Raw genomic sequence first — 27,562 nt, 5'->3', positions numbered from 1 at the left:
CAGCCTTTAAGAGTTTGACATTTATATTTATATATATAAACAGTTATTTTAAGCATGGCAGTAACGTGATACATTTGAATTGCTGACCATTTTCAGACATACAGTTGGGAGGAAACCTAGTTTTCAAAAATTGAGGGGGCACAGATTGCCAGCTTTGGCTCTAACCCTAATATCTCAAACCTGTGAGATAGTGCACCTTTCAAAAGGCCAGCATTTTTAATTCTTTATAAAATTCATGGTGCTTTCACTAAACAAAATGCTTTTATCTGTCTGGCCAAGTTCCTGCAGTCTTCTTGGCAAGATATTCAGAAGTGGTTTGCCACGGCTTTCTTTTTAGGACTGACAGAGAGTGACTGGCCCAAAGTCACTCACCTGCCTTTATGCATTAGATGAGATTAGAACTCACAGTCTCAATTTGTGGCTTAATCCCTTTAACTGCTACACCAAACTGACTCTCTGAAGTCTATATAACAAAAAATTCATTCATTAGAATCTAATCTTTTACATTATATCATAATGTTTCTCATAATGTGTATCCTTATGATTATATGGATATTGTTTCCTGATTGCTTATTTGTACCCTATGATTATCATTAAGTGTTGTACCTTAGAATTACTGATGAAAGTATCTTTTATGTACGCTGAGAGCATATACACAAAGACAAATTCCTTGTGTGTCCAATCACACTTGGCTAGGAAAGAATTCTATTCTATTCTATTGTGTGTAGATTCTATCCATCCCAAGTTACATTTCTAATTGATTAGGTCCTGTTACGTATAACAGAATAAGTTTAGTTATGATTAAACTATTACTCTTTTCAGGGAAGCTTAAATAATGGAGAAGCCAGTTAAAGAGCAAGTTTCCATGCAGCTAAATTGTGATGTAGACTACAGATGATAATAAGTTGGGAACTGAATAAAGTTACACAGACACATTTCCTAAACAATATATATGAAGTGGATCTCATTGTTAAGAAGTTTGCAACAACTCTTAAAGGTGGGAAGGGTTACTTACCAAAGGAATAGGAAAATGTGTAGCATACTGCAAATGTCGAAGGAGGTGATAATTTGATGGAAAAATCAGCTCCCTTCCTTTTTCTTTCTTTGTAGACTTTTCATTATTTACTGAAGCTCTTCTGTTTTGTACTGGTATTGAATTCAGATTTTCACAAGACTCCCCAGGCATTGGAGAAAAGATCTAGGCCATTCAAAATATTTAATGTTATAAACATAAATGTCCTCTAAATTTATAACATGGCGTTTTTTTAAAAAAAAGAAAGAAAGAAAGAAAGAAAGAAAGAAAGAAAGAAAGAAAGAAAGAAAGAAAGAAAGAAAGAAAGAAAGAAACAAGAAATAAATCTATGATTTATTTTGAATATATGAAATTATATGGAATTATCTTGAAATATGCAATAGTGAAATTATGTGTAATCCATAGATGTTAATGAGGAGGTTGGAATAGCAGTACTAACAATATAATAGTTGCTATTTTAGCAAACCCTCTAAATCCCATTAAAGTAGCAACAGACAATTTTAATGAACAACTTCCTCTTCCACTTCCTAGTGTTTATGTTGCAGTAATAAGAAAATGGAACCAATGCAAAGCTTTTGAGTAAAAAGACATAATGATTATGTAACCATTTCTAATGCCAAAATTGAGGTATGTACAGGTAGTTCCCGACTTACAACTGTTTGTTAAGTGACCGTTCAAAGTTACAACAGCACTGAAAAAGTGACTTATGATCATTTTTCGTATTTATGACTGTATCTCCGTGGTAACATGATCAAAATTTGGATGCTTGGCAACTGTCATGTATTTATAATGGTTGCAGTGTCTCTGGATCATCTTTTGCAAACTTCTGATAAGCAAAGTCAATGGGGAAGCCAGATTCCCCATTAACAACTGTATTACTAATTTAATAACTGACTGATTCGCTTAATTCTGGCAAGTATGTAAAATGGAGCAAAATTCACTTAACTGTCTTGCTTAGCAATGGGTTGTGGTTGTAAATTGATGACTACCTGTACTAACTGTTATATTTTAGGTAAATTTAGATGACAGAGTAAAACATACAGGTAGTTCTCAATTTACAATCACAATTCAGACTAGAATCATTAAGTAAAGCAATTGTTAAGCAAGATGCCCACATGACAGCATCACTCAATGACAGCAATCCCAACTCTCCCAGTTGCGGTCATTAAGTAATTGCATGGGTTATTAAATGGATCACCAGGGATAGGGCCCTCTTCCTCTTCCACCATGCCTGGGAGGCCCAGCCAGGCCCTCTTCCCATTCCACCATACCTGGGAGATGCAGGGCCTTTTCCCATCCACCATGCCCTAGAAGCCATGTCCAGGTCCACTTAGGTTTGCCTTTTTCTGCAGTGGCAGGCATGCCTAGTGAATCTGAGATGTGACCTTCCTACCAAAGCTGCCTCACACCATCCTATAAGGCAGGCCCCATTCTCATTAACCTTGGAAGGCATCTTCTGCAAGTCAAGTGACTTGAAGAAGAGTCCTTCCAAACCATAAAAAATGATTGTATTTGCTAACCCATGCGCAGAAGAAAATACCTTCTCCAGACTGCAGAAAGAGTGCTTGAATCATGGGGTGCAAGCCCAGTTTTTGCAGCCCAATGGAGGGGTTGAGCTCCAGTCAGCAGGCAGTTATTTTCAGCCAGCCCTAAAATGAGGGAAGTCCTCCCAGCAGATGGGCAGCAGCCTGAAATCTTTCCTGCCTGCTTTCCCACTGACTTTCTAAGGAAGCTAACAGAGAAGATTGCAAATGGAAATCACATGATTGGGAGGGTACTTGGCAACTAATTGTTAAGTGAATATCCATTGCCATGCAACTGAAAAGTGGTCATGTGATCATGGTGGAGGAAAACATTATATTCTTGGCAGTTCTTGGGGCTTGAAGAATGGCCCATGTAACATCACTGTTCCATAAGCTGCACTGGTTGCCAGTCTGCTTCCAGGTGCAAATCAAGGTGTTGTTATTCACCTGTAAAGCCCTTCATGGCATGAGACCAGGCTACTTGGTATGACCTGAGCATAGCTCATAAAATCATCTGCTACAATCTCCTTCCTGTCAATGACTACTTCAGCTTCAACCACAACAATACACCAGCACACAATAGATTCAAACTTAAAGTGGACCGCTCCAATCTCAATTGCAGAAAATATGACTTCAGTAACAGTTGTTAATGCCTGGAATGCACTACCAGACTCTGTGGTCTCATCCCAAAATCCCCAAAACTTTAATCTAAGACTGTTTACCATTGACCTCACCCCATTCCTAAGAGGTCTGTAAGGGGCGTGCATAAGAGCACCAGTGTGCCTACCATCCCTGTCCTAATGTTCCCTTTAATTGTATTCATTTTATATATTCGATTCATGCTTATACTTACTGTATATATATTATTTAATATGTATTTGACAACATAAATAAATAAATAAATAAATAAATAAATAAATAAATAACATAAATAAGATAAATACTTGAGGGATTGTCTCATCCCACTGAGATTGGCCCGTCCCATCTGTGCCAGTAGAGAAGACATGCTGTGGGGCCCGTCAGCCTGTTTATTCTGGCGAGCAGGTTCCAGAAGGGCCTTCTCTGCCATTGCACCTGGAACATCCTATGAGGTTGGCCCCAACCCTCCTGATCTTCTGTAAGGGCCTAAAGACCTGGCTTTGGCAGTTAGATTGGGATCCCAATGGAGGAGTATCACAGTGGAGGTGACTGATCAATTAACAACAGATTCCTCCCTCCCTTGCCATCTCTATTGAATCATTGTGTTTGTAGGTATTTGTTTATTTTAATACACGTACCTATTTTAAACATTTATAATTGTAAGCTGCCCAGAGTTTAACAAACAAACAAAAACAAATAAAATAATGTTACCATATCCAGAAGTGTTTTGCGGGCTATATACCACACTTCCTAAGGCCACCATAACTTTGAAAGGCTCATTAAAGGACCGGTTCTAAGTCGAGAACTATCAGACGTTTGGTTCAATGTGCATGCAGATATTTGTAAGTTTTCAGATAATATGAATTTTGTTATATCTAAATATACAGTTCCTTCACTGCAATTTGCAACAATCACATTTGCAATCATTTTACTGCAGGATTTCTATTGACTCACAGCACTGATCTAATTAACTTAGTACTGTCAGTTAGCAGTAGTTCTCCAGGATTTTAGCAAATGGACAATCTGACATTTCAGTTTGGTTTGGTTTGGTTTGTTTGTTTCAAATAAGCAGCAGTCTCAATTATTAGGCCCAGAGTGAGTTTCTTTAAAAATGCTCTTTCAACTCTTCCCTATGCTATTGATATAAAGATTGGAAATAGCCCACCACACAATAAAGTGAAGAGCCTATAAACCCAGGCTAACATTGAATTAAATGCTTAAAGTTAACTCTATATAAATGGGGGAGGAACAATTGACCTGTTTCAGAAACATCTAAAACTAATAGTTCCTATTTTATCAAGGAATCAATGACAGTACGCTTTTGTACAATACCTACATCAAGAAAATATAAAACGTATTTATTTATTTTTCTTATTTTATAACATGGGAAATCATTCATCTTTGTTGTCAGGCCACTGATGACTGATTATTCAGAAGTGCGTATTTCTACACATCACACTATGCTCAAACATCCTCTTTGGGATCTTGGCACTCTAGATGCTGAAATTTACTTCAGATGATGTGGCTATCCATGTTACAGTAACAAATAAGGGCATATGTGGTTAGAAAGTCTATGAAAGGATTTGTATTTCAAGATTTTCAAAGGAAAAAGCAAAAATAATATGAAGTTATGCTTTGAACTTGTGCATGATTCATTCACCACAATGGCATTTTGAACATTAGTGAAACTAGATGAAGAAGCTTGAAAACCTAATGTGATACTGTTTTGCAGAATAAAAGGAGATTTCTGCTAGACAAGTTGAGGTATGTGAAAAATGTGAAAAGAAACGTACAGTAGATAAGCGGAGCAATTCCATGATGTCATGTAGCAAAGGGAAGAATGAATAAATAAATACATAGTTTGTGGGTTTAAAATAAGGAGTTAAACCTACTGGAAATTCCGAACCAAAGTCTGTCTTAAAGTCATTCTTGTCTACATCATCAAAAATATTAGTGGTTCCTGAGTCAATATACATGTGTTCCATAAGACTATGTTCCTAATTGTCACCAAAGAGACAAAAAACAAAAATGTGAGTCAGAATGTAGTGAAAACCCTTTGGACTGATAACAAATTATATGAATTCAAGCATAATATAGATTACTGATTATATGCAGGAAGCGTGAATACTTTATAATAGTCAATGGACATTACAGTCAAGATAGGTTATCTTTGGTATTGTGCTTAAAACAACAAAGTTAACAAGCTTGAGGTGACTGTACTCAGGAGATCAGTCTGTAAGTTTGTTTACAATTGAATGAATGATCTCCCAGGAAATGTCTCTTTCTGCTGTCGGATCAGGTGCTTCAATGAAGAGGAAGAAAAAGTGTAGCAAATCAGTTTTGGCTGCTCTAGAGGATTAAAATTTCTCTAAGGCACCATAAATTACAATGTATTTAAAAGCTGGAAGGAAATACTATTGTAGTTCCAAATAATAAGCAGTCTTAAATATATGCTTGTAAATTTGTTCTCGTACTACTGGGCTTCTCATCCTTCTCACGACCATATCCCATCACTAAGGCTTTTCTCAAGGCTGTTTCTGGGGGGTTCCCCATTTCCCCAGTGCTGATGATTTTACCTTGTTGGGTAGTGAAATATCTGCAAGAAAACCACTAAATTCAGAAATCACCAAGAGCCCCCCAGACATTTTCCAAATGCTTGCAAATTCTAACTATATCTTCTCTCCTGCGTTGCTGTCCCCACAGGAATAACAGATTTGCACTAACTATTGTGACCTTTCAAAGATGTGTTTCTTACGACTTCTCAAGTTACTGTTGCCTGGCATGTATTGGCACAATGATTCTGTAACATTTATTTTTGCTTCTTTAACTTTTTTAACATTATATTTGTATTGTGGCTTTTAAACTTTGTTTTGTTAGTTTTTATTATTGTAAAGGGAACCAGACAATTACAACATGATAGTTGTCACAGTCAAATAGCATTTTATTTCATTTCATCCAGTAGCAACCAGGGAAGCCCAAAGATTATGGCAAATCACAAGTTATCTTTTAAACTTATTGTTTCAGATTTCTTCTAACGTTATCTTGCACACATACATTATTTATTAAAATTATATGCCACTCATCTCCATGATAAGGCAACAATGGACTCCTTACCTCAAGTTTTATATCATGTTCCTTAGAATAGTGCTCGTCCATGTTTTCCCCAGTTGGTGAACGTGCTCTAGGAGCTGCAGTGACAGATAAGTCTCCACGTGATATTAAAGTGCACATGTAAGCATCATGTGAGAAAACATCATGCCTTATAAATTCACCAAAAAGCAGCACCAGGTTCACAAATTCTGTTTTTTCATATCCACTGTTTGGATCAGCTGACAATAGAGAAAAAGTTGAATTTTGTTAAATTCCCAATAAATCCAAGCAGATACAAAAAGTAATACAGTTGCTGAAAAAATGTTAAATGTACTTAATCCAAATTTGGAACAGATATAATTAGATACTTACGTAATGAGGGGGCTTGAGTATCTAAAAATCTAAGGAGAACATTCTGGAAAACAGGGAGGCTAGATCCAGCAAATGATGCTGAAGAAATGGACTCCTTTTCATCCATGATTTCAACTTCACCACATCTCTATAAAAGTATATAAAATAAAATAATAGACTTGTGGTATCATAGCTATAAAAAATACTTTCATCCAATGGTGAAATCCAATTTTTTTTTACTACCGGTTCTGTGGACGTGGCTTGGAGGGCATGGCAGGGAAAGGATACTGCAAAATCCCCATTCCCACCTCACTCCTGGGGGAAGGATATTGCAAAATCTCTATTCCCACCCCACTCTGGGGCCAGCAAGAGGTGGTATTTGCCGGTTCTCTGAACTGCTCAGAATTTCCATTATCAGTTTTCCAGAACCTGTCAGAACCTGCTGTATTTCACCCCTGCTTTTATCCCCCTCTTTTCCCAGCAATTCCAAAGAACAGCTAAATTAAGGGGAAATGACTTATCAATGCATTGGTAATAGGAACAATATGATACTCTATGAAGAAATCAAATTTAAGAGTTACCTGAATATTGGCTTAGTAAAACACAAGTATAAATTAAGAAAGTGCATTGCAGTGTCACTGGGTTGTTGGTTTTTTGCTAAAGAAATGAAAGGCTATTCCTACATCGCTCTCACACATTAGAACTATAAAATATATGACAATATGAAGTCAGAGCTACCAGTTCCTTAGCTGGGGTTGGTTTTCATATACATCAAGTTCTTCCCAAGAAACTAGAATATTGCTATTTATCCATCAGGTATATGTGTGGATCCAAGTAATGTGACCTTTTGCAATCCACATAAGCAAATTTTGAAGATGTGCAGATTTTCTATATCTGATGTGCTATGAGCCAAAACATCATACTCTGTATTTAGCAATGCCACAATATTTTAATGTTTATTTTCAGCTATTTTTTCAGTTCTATGTTCCCACTCATTTTTCATTACGGGTATGTGACAGGTTTTGCAGATAGTCCAGTGAATCATTTTGGTGACTATGTTATATTGTTGTTTATAATCAGTTTGTGTGATCTTTTTCCATGAGCTGAATCTACTGTTTTCTTTGCACAATCTGCACTTTGACTCACTTGGTGATTTTTCAGTTCTGCCATTGATTGCATTACTTCAAATAGCTTGGTCTTCAGTTTCTTTTCTTTTTTTTTAATGTTCGAGGCTGTGCCAGATTTATCTGAAACTGCTTCCCTTTTGATCTTTTGAAATTAGACCATGTAATGCTTTTCATTGACAGCATTCTGTTCTTGTTTTTAATTACAATATTTTGAAATTCAGTTTTTTGTTTCCTGTACATTTAGTAAGTTCCCATTTTTAACTTGCATTAATGTTTGTTTCTGGATGTCTTTTACATAATTATCCAATGTCTATGAAAATTTTCAGTCATCCAGGTCATGGTTGTCCCAAAGGTGCTTTTTCAAAGGCACTTTTGGACTTTGTTGTTCCTTGAAAATGTTTCACTTTAATCTAAACAGGAGCTATCTAAACAGGAGTTAGTGGTGAGAGAGGGATGTTCAATCAGTGTAGATGACCACTTTGACGCCTCTTTCAAACCAAAAGAGGTTTGAACCAAAAGAGGATTGAACCAAAAGAGGTTTGAAAGAGGGGTCAAAGAGGCCATCTACATTAAGATTGAACAGCCCTTTCTCAACAGAGGGGGAGGGATACAACACCACCTGTTTACAACAGCATCGTTTCAGCTGTTCCAAGAAGGTTCCACACTCATCTGCACTATTTCAGTGACCTTAAGGACACGGATAAAGCCTCAACGACTCTCAGAATTAGTGCTAATGACCAGATGACTGCAAAAAATATAAAACCTTCCATCCACCACCATTCAATCAGAACTGAAGAAGCATCTTGGATAAGAAGCAAAACATCTTCAAGAAAAAACAAAGTCAAGTTTCCTTTGAAAAAGCACCTTTGGACAGGATTTTCTGCTTAGGGGGTGGGTTGGACTAGATTACCTACAAGGTCCCTTCCAACTCTGTTAATCTGTATCTAATCTCTTTCTTCTTCATACTTAGGAGATATTCACTTTTAGGCTTTTTCTTGAGTTCAGTGTGCATTATTATTATAAACTTTTATTCATTAAACATGGAACTCAGTTAAATGAACATTTAAAAATGTATCACAAATATCACTGACTGTCTCTGATGATTGATACAGGTTGATACAGCATCCTAGGTATCGACCAACTATCTTCTTAAGATGTTCCAAGTAGTGCAGTCTTTTACAGTTCTGCTGGTGTTATTAAAGGATTTCTTTATGTACTTTGTAAAATTCTTGGATATGGTGCCAAGTGCCCTGGTGACAATGGGTATCACTGTCACATGTTTCATCCATAATCACATAATTTCTATGGCCAGGTCATGATATTTCATGATTTTTTTCCAGTTGTTTTTCTTCAACTCTGGTGTCTCCTGGTACCGCAATATCAATAAATTGTACATTTCGGTTTTCTTCAACTGTGATATCTGGCATGATCTTTTCTAAATGATGATCCGTCTATATTCAAAAGTCCCACAAAATCTTCACCTTCTTATTTTCAGCAACTTTTTCTACTTTATGTTTCCATGACTTTCTGGATACAAGTAAATCATACTTTTTACATAATGACCAGTGGATTAATTTAGCAACTCGGTCATGTCTAGCTTTGTAATCAGTTTGCATGATTTTCCTGCACTAACATATTAAATATGCTGCACTCACATATTAAATGTAAAACAGTTTCAACTTTGTCATTGCAAAGTCAGCAGTTTGGATTGTCAGTGGATTTTTGTATTTTCACTTTCAGGGCATTCGTTTGTAGAGCTTGTTCTTGAGCAGCAAGTATTAACTTCCGTTTCTTTCTTAGTGGTTCCCATTTTAAGCCATGCCCATGTCAAGTTGTTTACACATTTTCCTTCAATGTTTTTCAAGTGCTGTCCATGCAAAGTTTTGGTTTCCCATCTATTTAATCTGTCATCTAGCTGTTTTTCCTTATATTCTGACTTTGTTTCTATTGTTTTAATAATGTTTTCCATTTTCACATCCTGCAGCAATTTTTCTGTATGAAGTTGTTATTGTTTTAATATTCAATTCAATTCACAGTCTGATACTGGTAAAAATTTAATAGTTCAAGTCCCAATCAAGGACCTATGAACTATGAAGACCTAAGAGCATTTGGGCATATAGGCAGTTCCAAGTAGGGTAGTTTTTTGCAAAGTTGCAATATTGAGGTCTAATAAGTTCAAAATTTCCATATATCTAGGCAACCATTTGAGTATTGCTCCAAAGATAAAACCATTGATTTATTCCTCCATAGTAGCTCAACTTCAGTTATAATTTTATAAATCTTATAAATTTGTTAATTTTATTTTCTATTGTGGACATTTTAAAAAAACTATTGATAACTATTGCTGCTTATTCTTTCCTTTGCTATAAACCTCAAGGGATCAGTTGATTGCAGTAGATATACATTCAACAAAAAAATAAATATATACACTGTTCAATACTGGAACTATTTTTTATAACCTTTCTGTAAATAGCCACTAATGAGACTAATGAGAATCTAGGTTCCATACAAATATTATCTACAGAGAACAAAATAATTAATGCAAGTCTCCATGAGTTACATGAATAAAAAGGAACTATTGCATCTATCCATTATATTTAAAAATCTTTTTGTATATGATATAGTAAAAGATAATATTTAACCATAGTTTGATAAATCATTTCAGCAGTTTTAAAATTACAGTTTAATATTTTTTTAAAGTTATACAATTTTGATTATGTACCTTCTGTAAGTTCAGAGTGAACTATAGGAAATCCCATATGTAAATGTTTTTCATTGCTTTGTCCCAAAAATATGAGAAGCATGCTAAAGCTCCTTTAGAATAATCCTAAAGTTTCTCTCTAGACAGATTTGCATTGCAGATCAGGAACATCATACTTGATCTCTAAAAGTCAAACCAAATTTTCCTCTAGAAATGAAGACTAGCAGATAACTTACTTCTGCCTCAATTTCAGTTTGCCTCTTCTCCAATAGTTTAGCTACAGCCATTGCCCGGTGCTTACCAGATCTTTTACTACTCACAGCCCATTCACAAAGCAATGTTACAACAGCTTCATCATTAGGTGCAACCTATTAAATCACAAAAGCAAAGTGTTAGAACATTTTAAAGAATATAATATTAGAATATTTTATTAGAGTTTTACATTTTTATCAAGACTCATAAATCATGTTTTATTTTGGTTACTTTGAGATTTGCTGACCTTCTTATTCTTCACTATTCATAGCCTTGAAGATAGCTTGCCCAGAGAAGTGAGATAAAATGTACATTTCAAGAGCAGCTTAATAAAATGCATTCTCAAAAAAATTAAGATTCCCTGGAAAGAAAGAAAGAAAGAAAGAAAAAGAGAGAGGGGGGGAGAGAGGGAGGGATATTCTATACCTGTGATAGCAAACCTATGGCACGCGTGCCAGAAGTGGCACACAGAGCCATCTCTCCAGACACATCAGCCTTCACCCACTGTTCTTCCGGGTTCCATTGCACACATGTGCATATGGGCACATGCCAGCTGTTCTTCGAGTGTGCATGTGTGCCAGAAATCATAAGCTCAGCTTCCCAGCATGCGCATGCACACTGGGGAACTGCTCTTCTGGTTTCTGGTGCTCCCCCTTGCACGCACGCGCTCCCATTTCAGCATTCAGTGCCGAAAAGGTTCGCCAATACTGGTTTAACTCTGTGGAGTTCTACAGGATATAGTATTCTTTCTACTCCTGTTTAAGGTCTATCTCAGTGATGGCTAACCTTTTTTTCCTCGGGTGCCAAAAGCATGTGTGCGTGCGTACACTATCGCACGCTCATATGTGCCCACACCCATAATGCAATTCCGCTCCCACATGCCCCGTACCTCTGCATATGTGTGCAATCCTTGCATACACGCGCAACCACCCTCCCCCCCACGCATGCACATGTGACTACCCCCCTTTTGGCTTCACAATTCAAAACAGCACTGAGGGGGGGAAATCCTTTGCCTCCCAAAATGGCTGGGGGGGAATCCTCCTAAATGGCTGGAAAGGGTAGCCTTTGCCTCCAAAATGGCTGGAGGGGGGGAAGCCTCGAAAACAGCTGGAAAGCCTCCAAAATGGCTGGGGGGAAAGCCTCCAAAACAGCTGGGGGGTGGAATCCTTTGTCTCCAAAACAGCTGGGGGGGAAAGCTTCCAAAACGGGGGGGGGAGCCTTTGCCTCCCAAAACGGCTGGGGGGAGGAAGCCTCCAAGATGGCTGGGGGGAGGAAGCCTCCAAAACAGCTGGGGGGGAGCCTTCGCCTCCCAAAACAGCACTGGGAGGGGAATATCCGAAGATCTGGGCAGGCACAGGCAGCAGAAAGTGAGGAGAAAGGTAGGTCCCTCCACGTGTCTCCCGCTTGCAGGGCAGATCCAAAAATCAGCTGGCCGGTGGGAAGTGTGGATGCATGTGCAGTGGAGCTGAGCTGGGCAATGGCTCGCATGCCTGCAGAGAGGACTCCGCGTGCCACCTGTGGCACGTGTGCCATAGGTTCGCCATCACGGGTCTATCTGAAGCTGATGGATGAGATAATTTGTCACAACAGGATGACAAACCATCAATATGCTGATGATATCCAGCTTTACATCTCTACCCCTAATGATGATGTCCTTTTTCAGTGCCTGAAGACTTTGTGGATCTGGAGAGATAGCCCTTGTAAGACTGAGCAGAAACCTTTACATAATTTCTTTTCAGTGTTCCATTAGATTGAAAAAAAATAAAAAGGAAGAATAAGAAAACACTCCTTTTGATCCAAGGCAGAGTAGAATTGTGAATGATAAAAAAAAATATCAAAGGCTATAACAACAGCAAGGGAATTTTTTAAGAACTAAGTTTTGATAGCTTTTTTTAAAAGAACTACTTTTTTTACTTTTAAAATCCTTCAAGTATTTCTAATTAATAATATTTTAATTTATTTCTGGCTTACAACATTTCTAAATAGGTTCTTCAATTGTATTTCACTGTTTTCATATTTTTGTTTTCAAGTTTTGTGTATTTTATCTTTTATTGTACATTGTATTGGTGGTTTTAATTCATAAAAATCACAAAACTGTTACCAAATAGATTTTGCACAGTCCACAAAAATCACAAAACAACATTCACATTTGACTAAAAATAAATAGCAGAACATAAGAGCCAGTTTGGTGTAGTCAGGCATCAGGCTGGGAAATGACTGGAAAACGAAAGACCATGAATTCTAGTCCCACTTTAGGCACAAAACCGGCTGGATAACCTTAGGTCAGTTACCTTCTCTCAGCCCTAGGAAGGAGATAACGGCAAACTTATTTTTGAAAAATCTTGCCAAGAAAACTGCAAGGATTTGTCCGGGCAATGTCTGCAAATCAGAGACAATTGAATGGAATAATACAGCAGAAGTATTTGTGTGTGTGTGTGTATGTGTGTATTTCTATAATATGTGATAAAAACTAGGATATCTGTATCTGTATAGATACACACACATACATGCACATATACACACATACACAAATGCACACATATATATACACGGGTGTGTGTATGTGTGTGGTGTATATGTGCGTGTATATCAGTGGTGGGATTCAGCCGGTTCTGTCCGGATTGCGCGAACTGATAGCGGCGGCTATGAGAGGCTCCGTCCACCCGCCCAGACGTAATGTGTGACTACTGTGCATGCGCAGAAGGCCCTGTGCATGTGCACAGCTGGCGTGTGCAATCCGGTAGGGAAGGGAAGTGAATCCCACCTTTGGTGTATATGTGCATGTATGTGTGTAAATATACATATACATATACATACATACATATGTACGTACATACATACATATTCTTGTGTTCATTACATATTATAGAATTATGGAAACGTGCATCTTCAATTAGTCTTATCTGCAACATTAAGTTAAATAGAGTGATCAGAACAATTTTATTGTAAACGTGAAGACATGTTTTTAAAAAGTTTACTTCATAACTGCCTTAAGTATTTAAATATTTGTCACAGACTTTTTTTCCAGCTGTATCTTCAACCCCAAATGTGAAATAAATCAAATTGGCAAAAAGGAAAGAATAAACAAATATATATAAACCAGTGGTAGGTTGCTACCGGTTCACCCCGGTTCGAGAAAATCGGTAGCAGTAGCAGCAGGAGGCTCCACCCACCTGCCCGGATGTCTCTGCACATACACAGAAGCATCACACGCATGTGCAAGCACGTGCACACCCACGAGCAAACCGGTAGCGATGGGATTTGAATCCCACTACTGTTTATACAGACATATTGTGATACTACAAAATAAAGACTAATAGTGACACAATTAGAATAGAAAACACTTGCTTCTAGTTTCAGAGAAGCAAGTTGTTCCTATGAACACCTGGAAACAAGGTCATGCAAAATAATCTTATCCGCAGACCAAAGCCTGAGATTGAGTTAATACCATAAAAGAATAACAACACCCAATTACCAGCATTGAAATCTTCTTCCTCTTCCAGAACTTACGATTTTCAGAGACTGATCCAAAAGCATACCGAGTGTAGAGCAGTGATGGCTAACCTTTTCCAGAATGAATGCCCCTGCTCCGCATTCACCACACACATACTTGCGCATGCGCACACATACCCTGCACGCACCCCTCCACACATGCGTGGCAGATGACCAGTTGGCTGGTGGGAGGCGTGTGCACATGTGCAGCAGAACTGAACTGTGGTGATGGCTTGCGTGCCCACAGAGAGGGCACTGCGGGCCACCTGTGGCATGCATGCCATAGGTTCGCCATCATGGGTTTAGAATATAGAGTTTGATCTGTTTATTAGAAATAGCAACAATTTATTGAAACAGAATAATCTTCAGGTAATGATTCTATATTAGCCTACTCTGAGTTGGAAAATTATAGATGTCCATATTGTCTATTGCATGAAAGGGGATTTTGATTAGGAACAGGGGAATGCAATGGCTAAAACCAAGGAGGAGTCAAGGAAGAGCAGATGTAAGAGTGAATCTTTCTACTAGGAAAAGCAGATTAAGGAGTCTAGGCAGAGCATATAACTAAATTTACAACTAAACGTGTCTTGGTTTATGAAGAACAAAACTAATGTTCTGCATGGTCAGAGCTATTTTAGGCACTACCAGCATTTTGACTACAAATAGTACGAAGATTCAGCCCATTTCCTTCCTTAGGCCACTCTACATCGGATGAGTCGAATTACAAAATGAGCTAGATGCTATAAAAAGTCTGGATATCTGTAGCATCATGCTTATGTATCTTACTGCCTTGGACCAAAAATATTGACTGTAAAACTTTAGAATCTCTATAAACCACAAAAGATGAGTGTTGTTCCGTCTTTTATTTATCTACCATGCTCCAGATTCTGCTTAATCTATACAATACTTTCCTGCAACTTAAGTTCCTATGAAGGATTCTAAAAGTGATGAGTACAAAATTAAGTACCAGAGCTTCATCTATTATTAATATAAGGACAGATGTGGAATAATTTTTAAACAAACAATTGGTTGGTTGATTGTATGCCAACAGATTGTGGTCAGCTCTTAGCAACTACATAGATTTTCACCATGACAATCTATCCCTAATCTGGTCTTTCAATGCAGAAGCAGCATAGGGTATCCCGTATGTTCCTAAGTAAAGTTCCAGACTAACAGCACTGACCAAAGAGGTAAGGAAGATGCTGCTGGGAAAAATTCATTGTAAGAAACAATAAACTCTTCATTTGGAAAGTATGACTGGATTCGGTTCTGTAAAAATTCCTTCCTTGTTTAACAGAAATCTAGAAAACTGGGTGGAGGGTGGACAGTAGTATAAACAAAGCAAAAATAAGAAAAATCAGCTTGTTCTGCCTCACAAAAGCTAAACACTCAGAATAACAACAGTGACTTTCTGCAACTGATGTGTAAATGTTTACGGGATCTAAATTAAATTTTCTATTTAAAAAGAAATGTGTGACAATTTTTGGACACCTAGCAGTAGCTTAATGCAAATAGTCAGAAATGTTTAGAATATCATTTTAAAAAATGTATTGATGACTGAAATCATATCACACATCATTTTAATCCAACTTTCAAGAACTTTAAAGGAAGATTGATATGGTTACTTTTTGACCCAATTCTTCCAGGAATGGAAGATTTTCAATACCTTTTATGGCTATGTTTGTGAAATCGAAAGAAGACAAGCCTGTTGGCTCAATGATGCTTAAAGCAGAAAAGATGCCTATTCAACTTCATAGAAAAAAAATGAAATTAGCTTAAGCTATCAGAAAATGAGCATTTAATATTTGAAAGTCTGCTTGCTAAAGGTAGATTCCTTTCCTGTGGAATGGTAAATGCACCCTACAATTAAAAAATCCTGGCTCTTAAAAATATAGTAAACTCTACAAATAAGATACATGTGTATTCCTGATTCTTAGTAAATTGTGTATTACCAAATTTTTAATGTTATGTAAATTAACAAAAAAAGGAGAAGAACCCAAAGGTTAACCCAAGCATCAAAGAATAAAATTCAGAAGCTGCAGCTTCAATAATTATGTTACAATAATCCTCAGCGTTATTTTTTTTGTTTCTCAAGTCTGCAATCTCTCCTTTGCTGCTCAACCTCTACAACAGGAAATCAACTGAAAATTCTGGTAATTTTAATGTTTAGTTAAATCAAAATTTCTCATACAACTTTCAGCAAAATCAACTAATAGGATTCTCCTTTCTATTTCTGAATTTTCCCAAAAATCATTTTGTTCTGCATATTTGTAATGCTGTCTTCTGATTTACAGACAACTTTCCAAATTACCATTTAGAGTATGCTAAATAACATTCTGCTGTAAAATAACTTCAATGCTTTTATGAAGCAAAACGTATCTTTTTCCTATATCAACCAAATATTATCAGCAAACCACCTCCTATAACAGGAAGAGGTTAAGACTGTGTTATTGAGGCCTTTTCTAAAGTATCACCCACCACAGATCCACTAAAGCAAAAAACACTTTCAAGCTGAAAAATACATTAATACATCAATAAACAGACAACTTTATCAACTTTAAACCAGAAATACTGGCCTACTGTAGATCAGTCATAGCTGGTAGTAGCACATGCTGCAGCCATATTTGACCAAACTCGGACTAAAATGATATGAAAACAGAAGTTTCATATAAGTTTCACAAGTTTCAAAATAAGACAGAAACTGCAGCAATATTTGACCAAACTCTGACTAAAAAAGATATCAAAACACAAGTTCTTATAATAAATAAGCCAGGAAAGGGTTCAGAAAAAAAAGAATTGCTAGACTAGCTAATTTATCAGGTAGCCAAGAAAGTCAGCACAAACTTGTCATGAATAAATTTTGCCAAAACTACTTTGTCTCATGTTTGGATCAAACATTTTGTTTTACCAGACTGTAGGCAAGTTTTATACATAGCATAGCTTGATTTCAACAAAACATGTGACCCAGTATGAGTGGCCTGCTTGGGATAAAATTAAATGGATGATTAACTAGCTTAAAAAGAATACTCATTAATACTCCAATGCGATTAGATAAAGATCAAGATTCCAAGACATATACTCTATTGTTTGAAAGTTCAGGACATAAAATAATGGGTCTAAGTTGCAAAAAAACCCCAACAGATACTTACAATTGTATGCAGAAAACAATAATAGTAAGAACAATTCAACAATGGAAACAGTAATCCAAAATGATGGATTTGATGTACTTAAGTATGGATGTTAGACAGCAATCTGTCTAGAATGCCTTAATTTGGAACCTTGCACTGAACAGGAGCCAAATCTGGCAACATGCTGGCAGAGGAATTCTGATAGTTGAAATGCACAAGTCTTAAAGTTGCCAGGTTTGGAGACCCCTGGTGTAAATGGTCCTTTAGATTATCCGACAAAGCAAGACTTTCATAGCTATATAGTATCTATATATTATGAGTAGTTGAAATAATTATTCATATTATTTATTAAATTTATATCATATTATGCTATTGTTAATGCAATTTGCAGCCATCTTTATATGTGATTTAGTCTCACATAAACTTAATACTAGAATTAATATTCTAATATTTAGCAGTTCAGATCTCACCAGGCTCATGGTCGACTAAGCCTTCCATCCTTCTGAGGTGGGTAAAATGCCCCCCAAATTGTTGGGGGCAATAAGCTGACTCTGTAAACTACTTAGGAAGGGCTGTAAAGCACTGTGAAGCGGCATATAAGTCTAAGTGTTATTGCTATTGCTATTAAAATTGCCACTCTAACCAACATTTTCTATTATTAAATTCTCAGTTTTTAACCTAATTTTTCTACAGATATGGAAGGGATATCTTTAACAAGAAAAATATCAAGTAAACTATGGTATCAGGGATAGAACCTGCAAATGAATTTCAATGGGCAAACAATGACACATATACTTTGGCCTGCTGAATATTTCCCTATCTGCACATCTATTTGTTTGATCTATATTAATGAATTGTATTTTTTTCATTTAATTTCATTTGTAGTTCTTAAGAATATGACTATACAGTAATGGGAAGGGAATAAGTAGACCATGATTATTCCTTACTCAGTTAGCTCTTTTCTTATTAGGAAAATGGTTAATGAAGATCTTCTAATTATCTTCTAGCATAGATCTTGTGGAATAAGAATTAAGGGCAGGCATCATGTCCGACTATTTTCCTGGTAGCATATGCTTTCTTATTCATTTCCAAAAGAGTGAAAGTTTTTCACTCCACATGGACAAAAATAAAGGGTGAATTTATTTTCAAGAAAATGTTTCATTTTGACTCAATGCCTGTGTTAGCTTTTCTAAAAATTTCAGCTACTGACAACAAGATGTATGACATGAATCTTTCTTCCAACTCAGCTTGTTTAGAAGGGTTAGATTAATCTTCTGGTTTAGGCTGAGGTTTGCTTAATATATGGGGATCTTTGCATGAACTAATATTACACATCATGAACAATGAAAGTTAGAAAGAAACTGCAACAAGCCAGTTGGAAAATAAACAAAGTAAGCAAGTAGCCAAATGTTTCTGATCAGTTCCTTTCTCAACAACAAAAAATAACTCTAAGAACTGATTTTCCAAAAGAAGTAGTTTTGGGGTAAGGGCAGTGGTGGGATTCAGCCAGTTCGCGGCTATTCGGGAGAACCGGTTGTTAACTCTCTAAGCCAGGGATCTGCAAACTTGGCTCTTTTAAGACTTGTGGACTTCAACTCCCAGAGTTCCTCAGCCAGCTTTGCTGGGAGTTGAAATCCACAAGTCTTAAAAGAGCCAAGTTTGCAGACCCCAGCTCTAAGCAGTTCGGAGAACCGGTTGTTGGAAGAAATCTTATTTTGTTTTTGTTTTTTTCACTTTAAAGGGCTAATCCTGTAAGGCAGGCAGGAAGGAAACATTCTGGTGGTGTTTCTAGCCTAATCTTTATTGTCCTGCTTATAGAAACTGCCTCTCTGCTTAACCTTTATTACGTTGTAACAGCGAAGGCAAAGCGCCCATCGACGTGAATGACGTTGAGTTGGCCATGCCCACATGGTCATATGACCACTGAGTCACACTTACCCAGCTGGTCATTCGGGGATAGAACCGGTTGTTAAATTATTAAAATCCCACCACTGGGTCAGGGGAAGATAACCGATACCAGGAGACAGTATTTTCTGTGAAAGCAGACTTTTAGTATGAGGCTGGGTATCTTCTCCACAAAATGAGATGAAAAATAACATCAAAGGGTAGAAGCAGAGTTCAAGAGAACACAAAAACATGGCTTTGAGAAGCTAAATGAAACTGCAATGTTGACTGAACTGAACCTTTTGCTACCCAAGGATAATTTAGTGCTAAATAAGATGTTTTTATTTAAGAACTTTACTGGAAAACTTTAAAGGCTTGTTCTGAGTAAATAACTCAGCAGGCAGAGAAGGGATAAAGGTTGCTATGAGTAAGTTCCCTCTGTCCTTTCTTTTTTTATCCAAAGGTTTTATTTCTTAAAATTTCCAAAAGCTATTCTCCCACAACATGAAATAAAAAGGACACAACTTACATTTATTCTCCAAATCATAATTATTACCTCAAAATATTTGGCTTTTCCTGATGTGTTCTTAAAGAATTCTGGATAATTTTTAAAATGTTATATAATTAATAAAGTTAAAATACACAAGTTAAAATAATCCAATGATTTTTTTTGTTCGCAAATCTTATGTTCAAAGGCTTTGTTTACACAAATTTACAAAGATAAAGGTACCACAACTTTCATTAAGAAATGTGATTATGTGCCCAGTGTTGAATCTTCCTGACCCCATGGATAGATTTTCTCCATGATACAGAAAACTAAACACTAAATAGCAGTTAACTCATACTTATACAGTAACTTTTTATTTATCTATTTATTTTTCTATAGCCGCCCATATCAACCAAATGACACTTTTTAATTTACCTCAGCTAACACTAACTTTTATTTTAAATTTAGTCACTCAGGTGTTTTTGTAGAATTTTGCAGTAAAAATTGCAGTAAAAATTGTTTTACTGCAATTTCTCAATGTTTCAGTCTAAATAATTTAACGGCTTTTTAAATTGTATATATGAAATAATTTCACTCTTGTATAAACACAAGAGGCTCAAAATTTATATGCTGAAACTGAATAAAAATTATAATCAATAACTTGCTAGGAAGAAAAAAAATACAAAAACTATTTTGAAAAATACTCATGTCTTTTGAACATGGTCTCCAGCTTTAAAGGAAGATACAACTGTATCATTTTTGCTCTTTTTTGACAAAGAAATAAACTTGTGGTTCCATCTAGTGGTTCAGATGCAATTTTTCAAATTTTAGATTTATACAAAATAGTAAGTTAATTTTCCTTATTCAATAAACTATGATCAACTGAATCATGATTTAATGGTCATTATGATCAAAATATCATATCAGTATTTAATTTGTCCTAATAGGGAAATGCTACATCTGTTAGATAAGACTAAAGCTCTCACAGATATCATGGAAAGCAGGTTTTCCAACTAACTATAGTGTCACTCCCATACCAAAAAAATAGTTTTTTGACCATGTATTCCAGAAAAGCTTCTCACAACTTTCTAAAAATTTTATTCCTCTGTAGCTGAGAATTGGCAATTTGTCCAGCTGCAAGCCAAAGCCAACATCAGCACATACATAGCATTTGTTCTTAAAGACTTTAAGGGAATACATTGGTTTGTGATGTTTTTGTCATTTCCATGGAAATGCTGAATTTGGTAAACAACCGTGGCTATTGTAAAAACACTCATAAAATTACCATAAATGAAGGCATGTAGTGAGTCACTTTAAAACCATCCTGAGACAACCGAAAATCCTGTCCCAATTGTGATCATAAATTGAGGACTACATGAACTCATGCAGCGTTCAAATTACCTGCAATTTTGCCAAGACTGAGGGAACATACATGATAAAAACAACTGAGGTTTCTAAGCATTGTGGCCTAACTATTTACTGATTAGATGTTCAACAGTGCTCTTTTCCCCTTCCCTTGGATAGCATTAGTTACGGCAATTCTTGAATAAATTTAAATGAACCTCTGTAGTAAATATTATACTGAGGGATTTTTACACATCTTTTTTTGTCATTTCTTCCACTTTATGTGGGTTAATTGCATAATACATGTTAGAGTTTTGAACCATAAGCATGCATCAATATTAATAGCACAATTATTAGAATTTTGAATTCGCATTGAACATTTTTCAAATGCAAATAATAAATAAATGTGAAAAGTTGAACTTATCTTCTGAGGACTATTAGTTTTACTATACAGTCTAGCTTTCAGCCCCAGGATCTCTTGGAAGTGTCTCATCCAATATTAACTAATTTAGTTATTTATTCATACATTCATACCACTGAAATAGCTGCCCATTTCATGAGGTAACTTAAGATGGAGTAAAAAACATAAAATTTAAAAAAATAACACAAATACACAAAGAGACACCATATAATACACTATATCTTTGGGTTAAAAATATAATTCTAATACCATTATTGAAGCAGTGATTAAACAACTAACCAGTAGGGGTCATCTGACCCAAATGCCTATGCATTTAAAACCTTGCAAAAAGCAAACAGGGTTGGGGCCAAAAGATCTCTGGGGAAATAGGATACACACAATAATAATCAGTTCTGATTTTACTTAGTTTTTTTTTCCAAACTATTATGCTGTTATCTATAGGAATAAATTAACACTTTCCTTATTCTATAAGATAAACCCTATATTTTAATGTGTATTTCTACTGTGACCAAATCTCCCCTTGGTTCCTACAACTACCAGACAGTAAGTCTTTTTGAACTCAAAGGGACTTACTTGACATAAAAAGAAAAAATGCTGCTGTTAGCCTTGTTTTTATCAAAGCTAATCAGAAATGTCCTTCCATCAAAATATGCTACATAAGTACAATCAAATCCAAATACTAAAAGGAAAGTATTCAATATTCAACCCTGTAATCTTAGTTTTAACCTGAATGTGAAAATAAAAATATATTTCTCTGCAGCATTATAGAAATGGTTTGAATAGTTGTTTACATAAATGTTTGGTTTCAGCAATTAATCAGCATTATAACATTTATTTGGAATGCCAGAAGAATGGGAAAGGGCAACTCTCATCAAATCATTTCTGGAAAAATGTAAATACTTTTATTGTGTTGTCATATGCACAGCTGTTCATTTGACATTTCTATACATAATTGTCAGATCAAAAATGTAGTTTCTTGGCAAGTTGGAATCACAAAACATAACATAAATGAAGTGGCACAACACGAAAAAATTGTCTCAGACTTTAATTGATACCCTGAAGTCTACATTATGTCCATAGAATCACAAACTGAAAATCAAACTTGAAGCAAATATATTGAAAAATAATACAATGACTAAACACTAGAGTAAATGAATATGAATAATGCAAATACCTCCTGGTTATCCTTATTATGGCTTCCCCAGAAAATCTTGTTATAAAGGCTTTCCATTGAGTTGCTAGAATCTGAACGATCAAAACAGTGTCTATCCAAAACCTCCAATGTGTGCAAAACACGGCTGATAGTAACCCCTGGATAAAGAAAAAACCAGAAAAGAAAAAAATGATGGTACATTTAAGTTGTAATATCAAAATCATTACAATTGTGGGAAGAAAACTGGTATTGATTGGGAGCTGCCCTGTGTATTGTTTTATGGAATTCCCACTCCACATACTTTTAATTGTGTTCCTTATCACTAACCTTTCTCCCAAAAGTCATAGAAAAGTCATAGATAGAAAAGCTGGATAACAGCTTTTCTATCAAACAGACAAGTAGTCAAAATTGGCAATGCTCATCTTGTTCCTGTTAAAAGCGGCGTTCCCCAAGGCAGCGTTCTTGGACCAACACTCTTCATATTATACATTAATGATGTCTGTGACCATATTACAAGTAATTGTGTTCTCTTTGCTGACGATGTCAAACTATTTAACACCACCAACAATACAGCTATCCTCCAAAAAGACCTAGACTTTTTATCTGAATGGTCTAAAACTTGGCAACTCCAAATCTCAACCAGCAAATGCTCAGTCTTACATATTGGAAAAAAGAACCTAAACACTAAGTACAAGCTTGATGGACATTACCTTACTGATGACCTCCACCCTGTTAAAGATCTTGGAGTTTTCATATCAAATGATCTAAGTGCCAAAGCCCACTGTAACTACATCGCAAAAAAGGCCTTAAAATTGTAAATCTAATCTTGCGTAGCTTCTTCTCCAAAAACACTACACTACTAATCAGAGCATATAAAACATTTGCTAGACCAATTCTTGAATACAGCTCAACTGTTTGGAACCCATACTACATTTCAGACATCATGTTGTGACCCAGGTTCCTGGACCCGGACTCCTGGACTCGGATGATTCAGAAAGTGAGGGAGAAGACCTGGCTTCTCTTGAGCCCTTTCCCTCCCTGGCACCCACTCAAAGGGAGGAGGAGGGGCCGGCAAGACCTGATTCCCTGGAGCCTTCTTCTGATTTGGCAATGCCCCAAGAACAGTTTTGGAGTGATGCAAGGCTGCGCATGCGTGATCGGCGTGTGCAGCAGAAGGACTGTTGGGGGAAAGCCAAGTCATAATTGTCATGCAGTGACATCTGCAGAGACTATAAATAGGAGGCGGGACTTCCTGGTTTTTTTGTCTTGGACAAAGCAATGAATTGGCGCGGGCTAACTGTCTCAATGGAGGGAAGAATATATTCGTGAGTAATTCTGGCCTTATCTATAATTTCCTCGTTATCTCCAGAAACTTGGCAGGCCCGTGGGTAGACGTGGCCAGGACATGTATCTATGTAAATAAAAGGAGAAAAGAAGGCCTCTGACTGACTCTTTGCTGGGAGTATTGGGGGGAGGGAAACAGAACACATCAATACAATTGAACGTGTCCAGAAATATTTCTCCTCCGAATACAACAAAATACCTTATGCCACCAGACTTGAAATCCTGGGTTTAGAAAATTTAGAACTACGCCGCCTTCGACATGACCTGAGTTTAACTCATAGAATCATCTATTACAATGTCCTTCCTGTTGAAGACTACTTCAGCTTCAATTGCAACAATATATGAGCACACAATAGATTTAAGCTTAATGTTAACCGTTCCAATCTTGACTGCAGAAAATATGACTTCAGTAATAGAGTTGTTAATGCTTGGAATACACTACCTGACTCTGTGGTCTCTTCCCAAAATTCCCAAAGCTTCAACCAAAAACTATCTACCATTGACTTCACCCATTCCTTAGAGATATGTAAGGGGCATGCATAAGAGCACAAACGTGCCTACCGTTCCTGTCCTATTGTTTCCTTTCTTTATATCCAATTAATATAATTATTACATATTCATACTCATATATATGCTTATATATTGTATAATTATTTCATGCTTATGCTTATATATACTGTGTGACAAAATAAATAAATAAATAAATAAATAAATAAATAAATTTAAAAGAAGTCCTATTTCTGTCCTCCTAATTAGCTGCTACGATGATAACAAGGGTTTTGAAATGTTTTTGATAACTATAAAGCTGTTATTTTTTCTTAGGATTTACTTAACTACATCTATAAGGTAAGCTTCTTTAACCAGTGTCCATCAGATCTCATGAGCTACAGATCTTATAACTCCCAATCAGCATGGCCAAATAATGAGATTTGGAGTCTGAGACCTCTGCAGTGTACCATATTAGGGATAGTTGCTATAGCATAGAAACCTTAAAGATGCTAAGGACATTAACTGAGTAGACTCTTGCACAAACACTAAGAAAACTTTAAATAGCATTAATTACATAAATATTTGAATGTGTCTATTCAGTTTAAGTGATAAAAACTTAGTTGATTGCGGAAAATATATTTTCTCTGAATGTGCTTAAATGGAAAAGTTTTGTAGACTTAAAACATGAAAGAGATTTCTGCTATTTTCAAATTATATATGTAAAAGGCTCGACTGTGAAATGTGGAACAAAAATTTATTGGGAAAATGCATAAAACTACCGGAACAATAGAACAAAATGTATCCTTCAAATAGTTGGCCTGCTTACCAGAGGAAACCATAACTTTTTAAAGGAAGAAAAAGAAAGATAAACTGATATATTCCCAGACTTCTGTCCTCTTTTTTCCTTAGGGACAGGCTGTGATTCTTGGGATCTCAGGGGTACAAAAGTACATGCAGCTTCTTACTTACATCAAAACAACCCTTCCAAAAATAGCCTGGTCATAGTGTTCCAAAAAGAATCCCAAAATATGACAAAATAATCAATAAGCATAATTTTTGAAATATAGAGGGAAGACCAGATGTTCACAATTATTATTATTTATTTTTTTGGAAGATAGGCATTTCTTTCACTGATTTTTGACACACACACAAGCAAAGCAATCCCACTCCAAAGAAGAAAAAAAGAAAGATGGCCTTGAGTGAAGGTCAACTCCTAGTGAGTGTGTGTGTATGTCTCTCTGTGTGTGTACACAAATGCAATTTTGGCAATAGTATAGAAGTATTTCTTCTTGAGAAGAAATCCACTTCTTGAGAAGCGCCATACAAATTAGCACTGTTATTTTCCTCTTGGCAATGTGTTGCCAAGTAGTGGGAAAGAAATTATTTGGATTATGTTGATGAATTGTCATAATAATGATGATTTTGACAAATAAATGTCTAATAAACTTAAGTATTGATTTTACTTATTCAGGGCTAGAGTAGTTGGAATCAGCATCTAGATCATTATAGCGTAATATTCAGATTCATGGAAATATCATCATAAATAGTTTTGATCCACACATATAGTATACCACACACTGTAGAACTTCCCAAGTTCTCAAGCTGGGAAGAACTTGATGCGTATGAAAGCCAACTTAAGCTAAAGAACTGGCAGCTGTTGATTTCACGTTATTGTGTATATAATAGTAATAACAACAGTAACTGCATTTATTTCTACTAATGCAATCATGGCTTATCTTTATTTATTTATTAGAAAATTTATTTGCCACCCATCTCGCATCCAACGACTCAGCATCTTTAGGTGGGGTTGTTTCAAACCCATGTTAATACTTTTGATCAATTTTAAAAACTGACATAAAAGTAGCCACAAATATTTTTCACCTATAAACCATTCTATCTTTCACATTTCATCTGCTGGACTATTTTTCTTAAACAATATACTTCTTCCTTTTTTTCTTCTTTTCAGTTTTGTATTTTAATTTCAATTAATTTCTTTATTCTTTTCAATATTTAAAATATATTTATTTACCATTTATTATAATTCTCTCTAATTCCACGCATCCTCAGACAGTAAAACACATAGCCCACTATATCTTTCACATTTCATCTACTTCTCCCTTTTACATTAAACAGTGTATGTCTTCTTTTTTTGCTTCTTACATACACTTCATTTCATCCTATCTTAACTTCCCTATTACAATAATCTGTATATTTCTTCTAATTTGCTTCTTACATAAAATTTCTACAACTATTTTAATTTCTTTTCTGCTATTCATTTTTCTTCCCCTTTTACCCATTTTCTTTCGGTCTCTCCAAAATTCCAATTCTTAATGTTTTCCTCCCTTTCCCCCTTTCTCTTTTCTTTTTCTCTTTCTTGTATCTTCCTTTCCACCTCCTTTCTCTAATATATTTAGAATAAGGCTTTAATCCAAGACTGAAAAGCAATAAATGGTAACTAAAATGCAGTTATCACTTGGTTTTAAAAATCAGTGAATTTCACTGGATGAAATACAAATCCATAAAGCTTCATGGCTTTTACAATCCATTTTGCTGTCTACCTGCAGTTGATTCTTGGCACTTGTCAAATGACCACCGTACTTCAACAGCACGGCCCCTTTGTTTTATCTGCTGTTCTACTTCAAAAATACTTGCACGAACCTATAAAGAAAGCAACAATTATATAATATATAACGCATAATGTACTACATAACACATACGTTTTAGTGTTGGCTTTGCCAGAGTATGAGTATATTTGAAAAATAAATAAATATGGATGAACCACAGGAAAACAGGAAAGCAACATACTCTTGTAAATTAGAAACAAAATAGCCTTTTGATCTGAAAAACCTTAACATTCATCTTTCTGAAAGTTTTAATTAAATTTGTTAGCATTTGAAAAATGCTGTAAAGGAACAAAGGAAATCTATTTTCAACAGTTCAGGGAAAGAATGTATCCCCTGAATTCTGCTCAGAATTATGGACAGGATACTATTTATGTAGACAGAGCAGGAGTAACCATCTCAATATTCCATACAACCGCTCAATTTTTAAATCTTTTGACATGTACACTATTGTGCAATTACTACAATATTGCTGAAAATTGA

General features: G+C 35.9%; 1 protein-coding gene across 3 annotated transcripts in view; it reads right to left on the bottom strand.

The window, feature by feature from the left end:
- The window catches only part of MED12L (mediator complex subunit 12L), a 199,280-nt gene that overhangs the window by 135,556 nt on the left and 36,162 nt on the right, over positions 1-27,562 (bottom strand). For 2 of the 3 annotated variants that reach the window (XM_058187094.1, XM_058187096.1), the window contains 7 exons: positions 27,017-27,116; positions 22,647-22,783; positions 10,701-10,832; positions 6,658-6,784; positions 6,310-6,524; positions 5,088-5,192; positions 1,016-1,198 (listed from right to left, as the gene is read on the bottom strand). In XM_058187094.1, the coding sequence (XP_058043077.1) occupies positions 1,016-1,198; positions 5,088-5,192; positions 6,310-6,524; positions 6,658-6,784; positions 10,701-10,832; positions 22,647-22,783; positions 27,017-27,116 (999 nt within the window). The remainder of the gene's footprint in view (positions 1-1,015; positions 1,199-5,087; positions 5,193-6,309; positions 6,525-6,657; positions 6,785-10,700; positions 10,833-22,646; positions 22,784-27,016; positions 27,117-27,562) is intronic. The other variant, XM_058187095.1, reaches the window with a different exon arrangement.

The sequence above is a fragment of the Ahaetulla prasina genome, chromosome 6 (assembly GCF_028640845.1).
Source record: "Ahaetulla prasina isolate Xishuangbanna chromosome 6, ASM2864084v1, whole genome shotgun sequence".
Classification (NCBI taxonomy): Eukaryota; Metazoa; Chordata; class Lepidosauria; order Squamata; family Colubridae; genus Ahaetulla; species Ahaetulla prasina.
Note: the sequence above shows the minus strand (reverse complement) of the source record. Positions and strands in the feature narration are given on the sequence as shown.